This window comes from Lampris incognitus, chromosome 11, assembly GCF_029633865.1.
Source record: "Lampris incognitus isolate fLamInc1 chromosome 11, fLamInc1.hap2, whole genome shotgun sequence".
Classification (NCBI taxonomy): Eukaryota; Metazoa; Chordata; class Actinopteri; order Lampriformes; family Lampridae; genus Lampris; species Lampris incognitus.
The window spans coordinates 57754914-57771469 of record NC_079221.1 but is presented as its reverse complement, the minus strand read 5'-3'; the positions used below and the strand labels follow the sequence as shown (position 1 = coordinate 57771469).

At 45.0% G+C, this 16556-nt stretch overlaps 1 protein-coding gene across 1 annotated transcript in view; it reads left to right on the top strand.

Annotated features, from left to right (window-relative positions):
- The window catches only part of LOC130120437 (titin-like), a 260908-nt gene that overhangs the window by 45226 nt on the left and 199126 nt on the right, over positions 1-16556 (top strand). The window contains 11 exon segments of the mRNA XM_056288973.1: positions 2313-2573; positions 2766-3026; positions 3144-3404; positions 3487-3631; positions 3766-3934; positions 4705-4936; positions 5540-5824; positions 6135-6260; positions 8610-8798; positions 9046-9426; positions 10321-10371. Of these exon segments, the coding sequence (XP_056144948.1) occupies positions 2313-2573; positions 2766-3026; positions 3144-3404; positions 3487-3631; positions 3766-3934; positions 4705-4936; positions 5540-5824; positions 6135-6260; positions 8610-8798; positions 9046-9426; positions 10321-10371 (2361 nt within the window).

Sequence of the window (16556 nt, the reverse complement as noted above, 5' to 3'; positions counted from 1 at the left end):
CCCTTATAAAAAATACAGTGGCACAACCACCCAAACCGACCACCAGTTTCATATGCAAATATGTGTGTGAGCATTAACTAGAGTTACAGTGGCCATGTGTACTATTCACAGAGGATTGGGGAATAGTTACAATCACAGCATTGTAAGATGGTGACAGATGTACTGTTAGCCCCCCCCTCGGTTCAGGGATGGTCATTCCCTCTTCACATAGATGGCCTCTGTGACTCCCCGTTCAAACTAGCGTTCCTCCCTATCAAGGATGTGCACATCCCCATCCCTAAAAGAGTGGCCACCGGCCTGTAGATGGTGTAGACTGTGGAGTCCTGGCCTGTAGATGGTGTAGACTGTGGAGTCCTGGTCTGTAGATGTTGCAGACTGTGGAGTCCTGGCCTGTAGATGGTGTAGACTGTGGAGTCCTGGTCTGTAGATGTTGCAGACTGTGGAGTCCTGGTCTGTAGATGTTGCAGACTGGGGAGTCCTGGTCTGTAGATGTTGCAGACTGTGGAGTCCTGGCCTGTAGATGGTGTAGACTGTGGAGTCCTGGTCTGACGTGGTAGCTCTCCTGTGTTGTGTCATCCTCTTGGCCAGAGTCTGTTTGGTTTCCCCAATATACAAGTCACGTCAATCCTCCTGGCACCTACCAGCTACACTATATTGCTCTGTTTGTGCCGGGGGACCTGATCCTTGGGGTGGACCGACTTCTGGTGCAGCATGTTTTGGGGTTTGAAACCAACTGAGACGAGGTGTTTGGAAAGTAGAAGAAAGCCACTTTATTTTGTCATTGTATCTGACAAAGAATTGTATTCTTACAATGAATGTGTTCTCTGCATGTAACCATCCTATTGTATAGGAGCAGTGGGCAGCTGCAGTGCCTGGAGACCAACTCCAGTTCTTCTTTCCCTTGCCTTGCTCAGGGGCACAGACAGCATTAACCCTAACATGCATGTCTTTTTGATTGTGGGAGGAAACCGGAACACCCGGAGGAAACCCACGCAGACATGGGGAGAACATGTAAATTCCACACAGAAAGGACCTGGGACGGCCGGGGGCTCAAACCCAGGACCTTCTTGCTGTGAGGAACAGCTGTAACCACTGGGCCACCGTGCCGCCCAAAATTTGCATCTCAACTATTCCAACACTCCCGCCACATACAGAATCACCGCTGGTTTACTCTTAGACAGTTGTTGTCCTTCTCCTGTCTTCTATCGGCTGGTGCACTGTTTGGGGTCTTCCTGGCTTTGACAAACGCCCAGTTAGGATAACCACACTTAACCAGGGCCTGTTTAATGTGGGATTTCTCCTCTTCCCCGGCCGCTATGTCGGTGGGGACGTCATCAGCTCGGTGGTCCAGCGTCCTGGTGACTCCTAGTTTGTGCTCCAGTGGATGATGAGAGTCAAACCTTAAGTACTGATCAGTATGTGTTGGTTTACAGTAAACATCAACAATCAAATGTGCTCCATCACCAACTGCAGTTTCACAGTGTAAGAAGGCTACCCTGTCATGGTCCACATCCTCCCTGGTGAACTTGATGTGGTGTCCACAGAGGTTATGTGGTCAGTGAAATGTGCTACATCCTGAGATTTAATTTAGCCCAGGTGTCGTCCACACATCTGAACCAATGGCTAGGTGGTGTCCCTGGATAGGACACCAGAACCTCTTTTCCACTTCCTCCATGTACAAGTTGGCCACTACAGGTGAGACTGGGGAACCCATAGCACACCCATGCCTCCGCCTATAGTACTGCCCCCTGTATGTGAAGTACGTGGACTGAAGACACCGCTTCAGGAACAGACACACCTGCTCAGTGTTAAGGGTGGTGCTGTTGCTAAGGGTGGGGTGGTTTTGTAACTTCATACAGACTACCTCCACTGCTTCATCAACAGGAAGACACGTGAAGAGAGACGTGACATCATAAGAGACTGAAGAGGTCACTGAGATGATGATGAATCGTTTCAGTAAACGTTGTGTCCACATGAACTGGTTCACCTTCTGTGATTGATATTGGTTTTTTCTGCACTTTGTTAAAACCCCAGAAGGCGAAGTGTCCATACTGAAACATTTAATTTGAATTGTATCTTTGACTCTATATGAAACTAGCCAACATTTAACTGTCAGGTAGTGAACATAAAAAGTAAAATACAATAATTTGTTCTTCAAATCAAGGATAGTAATATGTATATTTAATAATCCTAGTGGTAGTATCCAGCCTGATTGGGATTAACATGTTGGCCAGACTGGAGCAGTCATAACTTAGCTCAGCATGTGAGATTTTAATGCGAATTTAACCACTTACCATGGTCTCATTTTCCAGCAATTAAGATTGTGAAGAAGATAAAGGATGTGACATCACTGCTGGATACTACTGCCTCCTTCGAAATGAGTTTGTCCCATGATGACATCCCTGTCAAATGGATGTTCAACAACGTGGAGATAACACCCAGTGACAAGTGTAAGATCCTGTCAGAGAAGAAAGCCCACAAGCTCGTCATCCAGAATGTGGACAGCAGCAACGCTGGAGAGTACACCGCCGTGATCGGACACCTGCAGTGTAGTGCAACTCTCACCGTGGAAGGTGAGTTAACACTTAGCACTTTCTTCAGGACTAGTGCAACAGCTGTGTGAGCAATGAAATGAGTTGGAAGTTCTTCCACTTCTCTTCTACTTAGGATTGGTTATTATTTAAAATAGAAGTAAGTCTACAAATAAAATATTTCAACAATCCAAGTATTCTTGTCTTCACTGAGTTTTAATATGTTTTCTTCAGCTTTGCGTGTCACCAAACCCCTGAAGAGTCTGGAGGTCCCAGAGACCCATGTGGCCACTTTTGAATGTGAGGTTTCCCATTTCAATGTCCCGTCCACCTGGCTGAAGAACGGCGTGGAGATTGAGATGAGTGAGAAGTTCAGGATCGTGGTCCAGGGTAAACTTCACCAGCTGAAGATCATGAACACCAGCACAGAGGACTCTGCAGAATACACCTTTGTCTGTGGAAACGACAAGGTCTCTGCAACCCTCACTGTTAACCGTAAGTTAACCTTGTGTAACTCATTAATTCATGAACTGATGAGTTATTTTGAATATCACAAATACTCTGCTCTAGACAAGTCACATGGTATGGTAAATACACATGTTCTCTCCTCAGCTATTTTGATCACCTCCATGCTGAAAGACCTGAACGCCCAGGAGAGAGACTCCATCACATTTGAGGTCAATGTTAATTATGAGGGAATCACCTACAAGTGGCTGAAGAATGGTGTTGAGATCAAATCCTCGGACAGGTGCCAGGTCCGAAGTAAACAGCTCACTCACTCCCTCACCATCCGCAATGTTCACTTTGGAGACGTGGGAGACTACCAGTTTGCATCTGGGTCCGCTGCCACATCAGCAAACCTCTTTGTTGAAGGTAATTCACCATGTAAAGATGACTGCTAGATATTCCTGTGAGTCCTCCAGTTGGATGACTGCTGTGACGTTTTGTGTTCCAGCTCGTGTGATTGAATTCACGAAGAAGATCAAAGACATCAAGTTGACTGAGAAGAAGAAGGCCATTTTTGAGTGTGAAGTGTCTGAGCCAAACATCCAGGTGATGTGGCTGAAGGATGGACAGGAGCTGGATGTGTCACAGGAAAGGTATTTACGACTTCTTCTGTTGTTAGAATGTCCATAACATACCTTCTGATGTGGTTTCATGAGCTCTGTGTAATTAAAGAGTTTTCTGCTGTACAACAATGAAGTAAAAACCAGTCACCTGTGTTTGGCTGTAGATACATGGTGACGGCAGAGAAGTATGTGCATCGCTTGATGATCCAGACGGTCCGTGTGAGTGACGCTGGAGAGTACTCTGTGGTGGCCGGATCCAGTGTGTCCAGGGCCCAGCTGACTGTGGAGGGCCGGGACATCAGGATCACTGAACCAGCTGAGAAAGAGATCACTGTGAGACTAACAACAACAGAAATATCACATACGCCATAGTATTTCTGTAGTATTTGACAAAATGTTTTGTTAATATGTTAAAACTCGGGCATCCAGGTAGCATAGCTGTCGATTCCATTGCCTACCAACACGGGGATCACCAGTTCGAATCCCCGTGTTACCTTGGTCGGGCATCCTTACAGACACAATTGGCCATGTCTGCGGATGGGAAGCCGGATGTGGGTATGTGTCCTGGTCGCTGCACTAGCGCCTCCTCTGGGCGGTCAGGGTGCCTGTTTGGGGGGGAGGGGGAACTGGGGTGAATAGCGTGATCCTCCCATGTGAAACTCCTCACTGTCAGGTGAAAAGAAGCGGCTGGTGACTCCACATGTATGGGAGGAGGCATGTGGTAGTCTGCAGCCCTCCCCGGATCAGCAAAGGGGGCGGAGCAGAGACCGGGACGGCTCGGAAGAGTAGGGTAATTGGCCGGAGGCCGGATACAATTGGGGAGAAAAATGGGGAAACCCCCCCCCCAAAAAAATGGCGTTCTGGAACATTTGTCAAGTTGGTTGGCTCTGATGAGTCCAGTTAATTTGTGCAACCCCAGATGAAAGTTACAGTCTCAGGAGGTTTATCATTCACACCACATCCACACGACATTCTCTAAGTGCTCCGTCAGCAAATGAGGAACTCCGGCAACATGTTACTGTAATGAATGCACTTTTGTTCCTGATGAACTATTTATACGTTCCTGGTAAACTGACACTCCTAAACACAAGTTGTCCTCTTAGGTTGTGGAGAAACAAAGAGCAACCTTTGAGTTTGAGGTCAATGAGGATGATGTTGAGGGCCGCTGGCTGAGGAATGGAGTTGAGATCCAGTTCTCAGTTGAGGAGAGATTCAACTATGTGGCCATCAGGAAAGTCCACCGTCTGACAATCTCTGAGACCTACAGGAGTGATGCAGGGGAATACACCTTCATTGCAGGGAAGAACAGAAGCACCATGCACCTTCGTGTCAACAGTGAGTCAGTTACATGTGTTAGTTGATGTTTGACTTAGATCTCAGAGCACATAGCTGAATATCTGGTGGACTGAGAAATGCCCTGTCCTCCTGTTTTGAATCTGGCTCTTATTTGATTTTGTATCGTCTTTTTTAGTCTGCTTTTCTTGCTTTTCTACTAAAGCTACTACTACTGCTACTACTTTCAGCTGCTCCCGTTAGGGGGCGTCACAGTGGATCATCCGTTTCCATCTCTTCCTGTCCTCTGCATCTTCTTCTGTCACACCAGCCACCTGCATGTCCTCCCTCACCACATCCGTAAACCTCCTCTTTGGCCTTCCTCTTCTCCTCTTCCCTGGCAGATCCATGCTTTTCTACTAAAGCTAATGTGCCATAAATGATGTTTACGGTGATAAAACTATACCTGCTCTGTTGTAATAGTCCCTTGTGCTGTTAAACCTGGCGAGTTCCTACGTAGAAACCTGGCGGGGGTGTTGGATGAAAGAGGTGCTGGGTGAAAGCTGACATGTCATCAGCATACTGAGTTGTGAACACATCTGTGAGCAGACAGGCTCTTATCCTCCATCACTGCTAAACGAATGCCTTCATCCTCTCTCTCTGCAGTCCCAGAGCCTCCTCAGATAATCCGCCACATGGAGCCCCAGTCGGTGGAGGCGGGTAAACCAGCTCGCTTCACAGTGGAGGTGACTGGCGTTCCCCATCCCCAGGTCTTCTGGTACAAGAACTCCCAGGCTCTGTCTGCCGGCTTCAAGTGTAAGTTCCTCCATGAGGGAAATGAGCACACACTGCTTCTGATCGAAGTCTTCCCAGAGGACGCCGCTGTCTACAGCTGTCAGGCCAAGAATGACTTTGGAGAGGCAACAAGCACCACTTCACTCCATGTGGAAGGTAAACTGAATCTTAAATCTTCAAGACATTAAACAACAAGACAAAAAACTGGCACGTCTTCAGATATCAACATACAATTCACAAATATATGGTTTTTCCTGCATGTAAGTCCTTTCTTTTCCATCTCATAGTCATAATTTCTTCTTTTTTTTTTTTCAAATCATTCACTATTGAAGAGTTCCATGGGGCATTTTGTGTTGTTTCCTTAAATAACAACGTCATCAAACCTTGAACAGCATCACAGAGAGACATTTTATCCAGGTGCTCTTCCATACCAAACATGTTCATAAATTCTGATTGTGACCCCCAGTGTCTGAGGTGGCTTCTCCAGACTCTGAACCTCCCATGGCTCCTCCAGTGGTGATCTCCCCCATCTCCAACACCTCCGCTGCTGAAGGAGAACCAGCACGCTTCCAGTGCCGTGTTCGTGGCGATGGTAACTAATCAGCTTTTATTTCTCAGAGAAAAATGCATGTGATCATTTGTTTGCACGTTTACTCATCTAATTAGACATAGCTTTTATACATGACGTTGTTCACTGCTGCCTGATCGTATGATATGGAAACATCCAGAAGGTGAATCAGTTCATCTGGACACAACGTTTAATTAAACATAGCTTTTATACATGACATCTGTTCACTGCTGCCTGATCACACGATATGGAAACATCCAGAAGGTGAATCAGTTCATCTGGACACAACATTTATCGGCAGATCTGTTTCGTCACTCATCTAAGGGCCCTGGCACACCAGGCTGAAGGCTGACTCTAGTTTTTGCGGTGTGTCCCGCACCGTCGGCACTAGTCGGACCCCTGTCGGCAGCTTTTCGGACGATTCAGCGTGTTGAATCGGTGGAGCCCGTGGGTGAGAGAGATCACTCTGATTGGCTGTTCAGCTTAGTGAATCAGTGCAGAACGTACATGCTAGCTGGCCGTCTGCTGTAGTCTTTGCGGTGTGTTCAAGTGCTACTTTTTGGCCCAGATGACAGGCGACGTGAGGTGACGCAACAGTCGGCCTTCATCACCACTAGTTGGTTTGGTGTGTCTGGGCCCTACGTGACTTCTTCAGTTTCAACTGACTGCAGGTATCTCCAACTGCAGGTATAAGTAACACAGTGGCATAATGACCCAAACCAACAACCAGTTTCATATGCAAATTACAGTGAGCATTAATTAGAGTTACAATGGCCATGTGTTCACAGAGGATTGGGGAATAGTTACAAGAAAAAGGTGATAGATTGTCTGAAGCTGTTAGAATAGGACAATGCTGTTGACAGAATGTTGTACCACAGATTATACACAGGAGGCGCTACACCTAGTCTGTATGGTTTACCTAACATACATAAACAGGATGTGCCACTATGGCCTGTTGTTAGTATGATTAACTCAGTGACCTATAACCTCTCTAAGTTTCTGGCATCACATTCACAACACTGTGGATGTTGTGGATAAGGTGAGGGACATCATTATGGAGGAGGATGAAACAATGGTCTCTTATGATGTTAAGTCTCTTCACGTGCATCCCTGTGGATGCAGCAGTGGAGGTAGTCCGTATGAACTTACAAAACCACCCCACCCTTAGCAATAGCACCACCCTTAACACTGACCAAGTGTGTCTGCTCCTGAAGCTGTGTCTTCAGTCCACGTACTTCACAACAAGGGGGCAGTAGTATAGACAGAGGCATGGGTGTGCTATGGGTTCCCCAGTCTCAACTGTAGTGGCCAACTTGTACATGGAGGAAGTGGTAAAGAGGCTTGTTCATGACCCTGAGAGCAGGACAAGCGGTTAAGATAATGGATGGATGGATGGATGGATGGATGGATGGATGGATGGATGGATGGATGGATGGATGGATGGATGGATGGAAAAGAGGCTCTGATGTCCTATCCAGGGACACCACCCAGCCATTGGTTCAGATTTGTGGACGACACCAGGGTTAAAATTAAATCTCAGGATATAGTACATTTCACCGACCACATGAACTCTGTGGACACCACATCAAGTTCATCCGGGAGGATGTGGAACATGACAAGGTAGCCTTCTTACACTGTGAAACTGCAACTGGTGATGGGGGACATTTGATTGTTGGTGTTTACCGTAAACAAACACATCTTACAATGCTGTGATTGCAACTATTCCCAAACCCTCTGTGAATAGTACACATGGCCTTTGTAATGCTAGTTAGTGGTCATGGTAATTTGCATATGAAACCAATTGTTGGTTTGAGTCGTTATGCCACTGTATTGTTTATAAGGGTGGGGGTACCTGCAGTCAGTTGAGACTGAAGAGGTCACTTAGATGATGATGAAACGTATCTGTCAATAAATCTTGTGTCCAGATGAACTGATTCAACTTTCTGTGATTTCCTTACCTGCATTATTGAGGAGGCATAAAGACATTATGAAAAACGGTATAATAAACTTTAATTTCCACATCGTAAACAAATGTATTGTCCATTTTATCAGGAGAGTTGAGAACGACAGCAAAAGGATCAAGAAATAGGGGGTAGTCATGTAGCAAAAGCCTTGAGACAGGTTAGATCCCAGGACACTGTGGTCCTGCTAAGAATGCATCTCCATCACCATCATAAGCAGCCTACAGGAGGTCGATCGAAGTTCAAAGACCCAACACTCAGTCAACAGAGGAGTAATTAAAGTTCTTCTTCAAAGCTTTAGAGAAGCTTATTGCCTCGACAGTAAATGGTCTCAGAAGCAGAGATCCTGATAAATGCTGCAAAACCTGCACACATTCTCAGTAGTCTGTTCTTCTTCTTTCCTCCTGCCAAGATGTGACGATCTCCTGGTTCCACGGAGAACGGGAGATCAAGCAGTCAGATTTGTTCAAGATGTCACAGTTTGATGACAGCTGTCAGCTGGAGATCTCCATGGTCTATCCAGAGGATGAGGGGGAATACAGCTGCATTGCCAAGAACAGTGCAGGAACTGTGTCCTGCTCTGCTTCACTCCAACTACATGGTAAGACAATAATGGACCTCTAATGAATGATAATTAAACATTTAGTCTTTTAAATGCCTTTGTACTGTTAATGGATGACCATCCTGCAACTGGCTTAATAAAGTCTTGATGTGTTTCAAATGGAAATTATTATACTGTATTATTCCATTTCTTGATTTCACAGTGATTATATGTCTCTATGATGTAACTGATGAAGAAACATGCATTTAATTCATTGCATCAAGTCAATAAACGTGCTTCCTTTCAGGGCAAAAACAAACAGTTGAAATGCCTGCTGAATCTCAGTGGCATCTGTCCACCAGCCTGACAGCTCAAAAGAAGCCTTCTATTGGCCAAACCCCCACTTTTATCCATCCAATCACAAGCTGCGATGTGCTGCATGGGGAGGTGGCTAGGTTTTATGCTTGTGTGTCTGGCATGCCAAAACCAGAAATAAGCTGGTTTCATAATCAGCAACCAATCAGGCCCACCAAGGACATTGTCTTCCATTTTGATGAGATGACAAACACTGCCACATTGATCATAGTAGATGCTTTCTGTGAGCATGCTGGACAATACACCTGCAGAGCAGCCAATAGTGCTGGAGAGGCCATGTGCTCTGCTACCCTCACCATAACCACAGAAGAAGGTAACTTCTGACAACAGCTCCAAAAGACTGAAACCCCAACCTTAAACAAACCTATCTCCATCCCTTCTCTACATAAGACTGTGTGTCCTTCACTCCTCAAATCTCACCTCAGCCCAGCATTCCTTGCTGTTGTCACCTTCAGCAAACACACTTCTTTCTTGTCCCTGGTTTCCTGCTACTAACGTCACAATGTCGAGAAGCTTTATGATCATGTCCATGAGTGCAAAATTCTCAGAGGATTACCTCTGTTCTCCTCTCCATCATTCTCCTGGTGTTTAGCAACCTCCTCACATCCTCCTGATACTAACCTCGTGCTGCAGAAGAGACATGATCAGCTCTGTCAGGAGTGTCAGAGGATTTCTTCTCTCTCACCTTTCTTCCATTCATTCCCTCTCTCCTCTTACTCATGGAATGAAACACCTGTATCTGTTCTTCCTCCAACCAACCCCTTTTTATCCATCACTGTAAAATCAGAAGATGTTGTAGCTTTGTGCTCACGTCATACAATATGTTTGTACTGATATTTTCACTGTTTTCACAAGATGCATGCAATATTGAACTTTTTTGCATTATTTTATTCATTACACAAATCTTTTTTTTTAACTAATGAATGGTGACCTATCATCAACCAAAATTGTATTTTCTAAAGACTAAATGCCATATGTTTCCCTGAGTTTAATACCCCTTTCACACTGGCCAAAAAACCCTGCTAACATCCACCTTTGGTGGTGAATGTAACATTGACCAAAGGCGGATGTTAGCGGGTTTTTCGGCCAGTGTGAAAATGCCATAAGAAACCGTGCACTATGTCAGTAGCCACTCCTGTTGAAGATGTTGATGAAAGTGTTCTTTACAGATGGAGGTCTGAACTAATGTCTCCTCTCTCCTCTACAGTGACTGATGTGAGGGAGCAGATTGAAGCCAAGATTGAGCAAGAAGTCAAAGGTAAGGTCACAGGCAGACTTTCGATCATTTACATGAAATTCACTCAACACACATCATGACCCAACAAACCAACTTACTAGGAAATGGACAGTTCAACCAAATTTCTATATTACTCATTGGATTGCTCACTTTCATGAGTAATCCAAACTTTGGCTTATTAAAAGCTACTTGCCATCAACACTTTTTGATAAAGATACACTGCAGGGGCAAAAAAAATGAGAAGAAAGAGCAGTCAAGGATTGGATTCTTGATTTCAGAGTAAATATGTCATTGGGTTGAACTATTACTTCATCTGATCTCAGAATTCCCACAGTGCATGTCATCTGTAAATGTGTTTCGATAAAAACGGTCATCACATGTAAAATTCAGTGTACTGTTATGTTGAATATGTATTATGGTTTCTCCCAGTTCAACACTGATCAACTTGCTTGTTTACCAGTTTTTGAAACAGGGTTTGCATCTATCAATCCCCTCTTTCTGGCATGATGGTTCCTATGATCTATTTCTAAAAAAGTGCAGGATGCGTATTTTTTAAAGCTTCCAGACTTGAAGTGCCTGTTTAAAAGATATGGAAATAGCCACATCTTTTAAGTTTTTCCTAAGATTTCTTGCATCTGGAACTGACGATTTCCTCCTGCAAAATATTTCTTCGCCTGGCTTGCAGATAGTGGGATGTGATTCCTGTGGTTTGCATTCTAAATAACACCAGTAAACTATATTAGTTCGAATAAACGCCTTCTCACACAGTTCTGGAGCTTTTGCGCTAATTTTATTATATAAACTGTTATTCTGGGAGAATGTGTTTCTCATTGAAATCGTGGTTTATCCTCTAAGGCTAAGGATTAGAAAGGGCGTTTATTCTCCCATCTGCAAGTCAGGTAAGGAATATTATAGTTGGAGCGTAAACCAAAAGCAAAAACTAAAAAACAAAAACCAGCAAATGTCAGTAGTCCATCAATTTACCTTGGAAACATTTATGCTTTTTTATTAAGTAATTTATGTTTTGAAGAAATTTCCACAGAAGAAGGATCAAAACCTCCTGCAGGTTTCTTATAAAAAGAATCAAGTCTTGCGTTTATTCGAACAAATATGGTGAGTGAAATTGTTCTTTCTTATGGCTTTGTGACTTGCAGCATGTATTTAATATTTCCATTAATGATTCATTCAAATTCCTTTTTTTTCTTTTTGCCCCTGATGCCTGTGTTGAATTGATGAGTTTTTGTTTCTGCTTGCAGAGCTCTTCTTTAATGAAGGGAAAAAAGGAGAGGAGCACAGCAGGGCAGATCCCGATAGGACCAGCCAGCTGAGAGGAGCTTCCTCAGACACTGAAGAATTCCTGGATGAAGGCCTGGTGTCAGCCAATCGTTGCTCCAACGAAAAATCTTCTAGTGGTTCCTTGACAGAGAACGTCAAACCCTCCTTCACCAAAAAACTTCAGTTCCAATCGGTTGTAGAGGGGGGGCCTGCAGCACTGAGGTGTAAGCTGATTGCCTTCCCTCCCCCAACTATTCTTTGGTTCCATAATAACAGGCCCATTCAGAAAGAACGCAGGCGTAAGATTCACACTGAGAGTAGGATGCACACGCATGCCACCAGTCTGCTTATAGACTGCATTAAAGAGAAAGACTCTGGCAGTTACAAGGTAATGGCCATAAATACAGAGGGCTCTGCTGACTCCATAGCATCACTGCTGGTGTCACTCAGAGTTGAACAGTCTGCTAACTACCTGAGCCTAGTAAGGCGCTCTGCCAGATCCCATGAAGGAACAGACTCCATGACAGAGCAGAGAAAAGAGAGGAAGTTTAGGGTAGATCTCAGGTGTGTTGGGTCTCCTTTTGATAAAATGTCTAAAATGCGACAGGGAAGGTCCAAATCTAAACATACATTGGTGCGAACAGTCTATTTTAGGTCTACTTCACCATCCAAGTCAAAAGCATCAGAGAAAGAGATTCCACATCTGGAGACTGGCTCTGAGCGTGCCCGCTCCCCTCCACCCATGTTTGACAGATTTGAGCGCTTTAATGACAGGTTCAGTGATATCTACTGTGACAGACGCACGGGTGCCAGGTTCAGTGACAAATTCAGCGACAGGTGTAGTGACAGATACAGCGAGAGGTTCAGTGACACTGAAAGCCTTCACAGTGAAGTCAGAACAAAGCTTACCACACTTCAAAAGGCTGTCAAACAGAGGAAGAGGCTGTCTATCTCAACCATGTCCTCCTCTGAGTTTGATTCGGAGTCCATGGTTAGTGAACCTAGCTATTCAGATTATGTCGTCAGGCTTAGGGTCAAGCCTGCTTCTCTGCCCGATGTGCAGCACTCCAATTTATTGTTTGACCTTGGAGACAATCGTCGAGAGATTCATGGCAAAATCTCTGAGAGCCGCAAGTCTTCCCAGCCTTTTATGAGGCACTCTTTTGAACCTCAGTCCAGAGCAAGGGCTATTCAGATCATGAGAGGTGAGCTAGATTATACAATGGTGCCACAGGAGAGGGAACACAGAGAAATATCTTTTCATACGCATGAGGATAAAAATATCATGACTTCAGTGGAATCTCAGGAAACTGTTGGATTCAAAACAAGTCCAAATGAACATTGCATAGAGGTCAGTGAGGGGAAAATTGAAGCTATAGAACCTGAGATGGCTCAGTCTGAAGAAGTGTACCCTGAAACAAAGGCTAAAAGATATTGTGAGACCAGAGAATCTGTTAGCACAGTGCCTAGTAAAGAGGACACATTGCCAAAAACTAAGCCTGTCAACTCAATCAAGGAGAGGTTCCTAAATGACACAGTAAGACAAGAGGGCAAGGTCAGAGTCCTAGCAGAGTCATATGGAGAGGAGCCTGTTGAAGAATCCTTAAAGGCTCAGTATGAGAAAAGCCTTGAAGCTGATCGCATGGAGTGTGAGGAGAAACTACTGGCTCTTCGTATCAGGAAATGGCAGCAAGGGATGCGGATGTCAGAAGAGGAGACATTGGAACCTGAAATTGATATCCCTATGTCAACAGAACCAAAGTCCAAGGAGCATGAGGAGTACATTTACACCCAGGAGGAGGTGGTAAGCAAAAGAGCAGCTGTGGAAGCGGAGTGTTCAATTCCTTCATCCAGGAAATCACCTGGAATGAAAACTAGATCAGTAGACCCTAAAGCTACTGTCTTGTCAATACCTAAATCACCAGAAATGAAAGTGAGAGCTTCTGAAGTAGAATCCTCTGCCACTTTGTTCCAGAAATCTCCCACAATGAAGGCCAGAGCAGAGAAACCACTGTTTGAGAAGACAGTTGAAGAACGGGAGCGCCAGCTCTCCATGGAAAACATATCTGAATTGAGGACTGAGAGTGAAGAGTTTGTCAGTGAGGAAGAGGCCTTGACTCAGAGAATTATGAAATGGCAGCAGGATGTTCTGATGGAACAAGAGCAGGCTGTGGAACTGGAGTCAGATTGGGTGCAGGCCTACTCGCCACACCAGGCTGCAAGTGCAGAGGGAGCCGCCGCTTTAAAGCTAGTGGTTCAGACTGAAAAAATCCAGCGCAAAAAGACTTCCTCGGAAAAAACTGCCAAAGAAAGGTTCCTTCAGAGTGAGTTGGTCCCTGTTAGTTTCAGTGATGAACAGGAAGGCAGTCTGCAGTGGCCACCAACTGGTGAGCAGCTTACAGAGGCCTGTGAGACCAGACTGCAGACGGACAGTGAGTACTTTGTCAGTGAAGAGGAAACAATGGCTCAGCGCATCCTGAAATGGCAACAGGATTTTCTAGAACAAGAGGAAGTGGTTGAATTGGAATCAGAATGGGCAATAGATGACAAACGGCAATACAAGCAAACAAGTGTTGGATTACCCATTGTTTCCAAAGTTCCACCATCTGACACCAGTAGAATTCACCGAACCACTGAGCCTCATTATGCCGTTGTGTCTCAGGAAAGCTATTCTTATGAGTTGCCGGCTCCTCATCTTGAAGGAACTCACAAAGTGATACCAGGGCCGACGACTATTAGAAAACCTTCACCTACTCACCTCTTCTCTGACCATGAGCTATCTCCTACCAAACTATCTGATATAGCTATTGAAAATCCAAATGAACTACCATCTTCTCTTGTAAAAGATTATAGTGAGTCCTTACTTGTTAGAAGACAGTCCCCCACCCACCTTACTAGTAACCTAGCCAGGGAGTCTTCTCCAGTGAGGAGGGGCTCCCCAAGCCATAGCCTGGAGGAGGTTCCTGAGAAGGGGATGGAAAGGAAGAGGAGTAGGAAGGAGTATGTAAGTAAAGGCAACAGTCAGCACTTCCAGGCTGAGATGAGAGATGAGAGAGGGATGAGAGAGAAGAGCAGGGAACGGAGAGAACAAATTAATGTTGGTGTCATGAAGGAGGACAGAAGCAGAGAGGAGATGAGATCAAAAGACTTCACTGAATCTGAAGCTGTGAGGAGAGTGGAGAGGATGAGCAGAGACAGCTTCTATAAAATGCAAGAAACTAAAAAGTTAAACGAAGAGGGTGAAGTTGGAAAAGGCTCAACCCCAACATTTGTGAAAGAAATGTCATCCATCAAAGTGAGAATCGCTGAGATGTCAGAGTTCACCTGCCAGTTTCAAGGTGACCCACAGCCAACAGTCACCTGGCTCAAAGATGGACACCCATTAGCCCACAACCCAGACTATAACATCATGACCAAAGCCAAAGAATCCAAGCTCACCATCTATTATCCAACCACAGGTCATGAGGGGATATTTGACTGTGTCATAGCCAACAAACATGGCAAATCCATCTGCAGCGCTACTCTTGAAATCTCAGACAAGAAGCTGGTGAGAGCCCCAATAGTTACACAGGAAGTGATGGTGATAGAGGGGCTGGAGAAAAGTGAGAAATATCAGGAGAGGATGATAGAGGAAAAACTGCAGTCCTGCATGGATACAGGAAAAACCACACTGCAAGTGCCTCATGCTGGGGTCTACAGACCACGTCACCTCAGTGACCCTTTGACTTACTCTCCCGTTGAGATTAGAATCACTGCTGCAACTCCTGTCCCTGACCTGATGAAAGAAGGCAGTGAGGATACATTGGAGGTCATAGTTGGAGACAAACATTCAGACATGTCTGGTGATGAAGGAGCCTCTCAGGCTGTGAAACACAAGTTTACCTTCTCCTTTGATGTGACTGGGGAAGCTCCACAGGTAGTCGGTGAGATAGAGAGCATCATTTGTTCAGAGGGAGAGACGGCTGTGTTAGCATGTACAGTCACAGGAGATCCTACCCCAGAGATTATATGGTACCACTATGATGTTTGCCTCAAAATTATCCCCAACAAATACAGAGTTGAAGAGCATGGTCGGCTTTTCCAGTTATGTATTCACAATTTCACATGTACTGATGCTGGAGTGTACAAATGTGTTGCCAGAAATAGGCTGGGAGAAGCTAAAAGCATTTTTGATGTGTCATTCCAAAATGCTGAGCCTGTACAGTTCTCCCAGGGAAGTGTGGCTTTAGAATGCGATGTTTTAAAGTCTCCTTCTGATGAATTTTACAGTGTTCCCAAACCCACTGTGAGCCAGTCAACTAACATTTCAGATACTTTTGTCACGATAAAGTCAGATAAATCCACCATTTCACATGCCCCAGCAGAGGACAGAGCTAAAACCTGTAGACCCAGACAAGGAGTCTCCCAAGAACCATCAACAATTTCTGGGTGTGGTCTGCAGTCCTCTGCTGCAGTTATCAAAGTTTCTCAGATTAAACAAGCTTTTGAGTCAGAATCACCTGTAGGGTTTCTGTTTTCCCCTCCTTTTGAGGAGCAGAGAGAGGAGAGTGTTTTTCCTAAGGAGTTTATTCCTGCTGTGACCATGACCCCTGACCAGGAGGAACAAACCCTGGCTGGAGAGTTGACGGGGGGAAATCCACTAATAGTTAAACATGATGCTGAGTTCCCAGAAGGAAGTGATAGACAGGCCTCTGCTTCCACAGTGAAACTTACTTCTCCCACGGCTGTGTCTGTGTCTGTTGAGTCTATTATAACTAAAACTCTCCCTGCATCAGGAAATTCAGCCCATTCCCCTGGACATCTGGGGCCAGGTGAAGTTGAGGACATGGTGAAAGATGATACAGTTCTTAAATTTGACAGAACCAGCAGCTTCATATCTTTCCAGCGAGATAGAGTACCAGCAGTAAAATGCTCCAGTAGAGCTGCAGCAC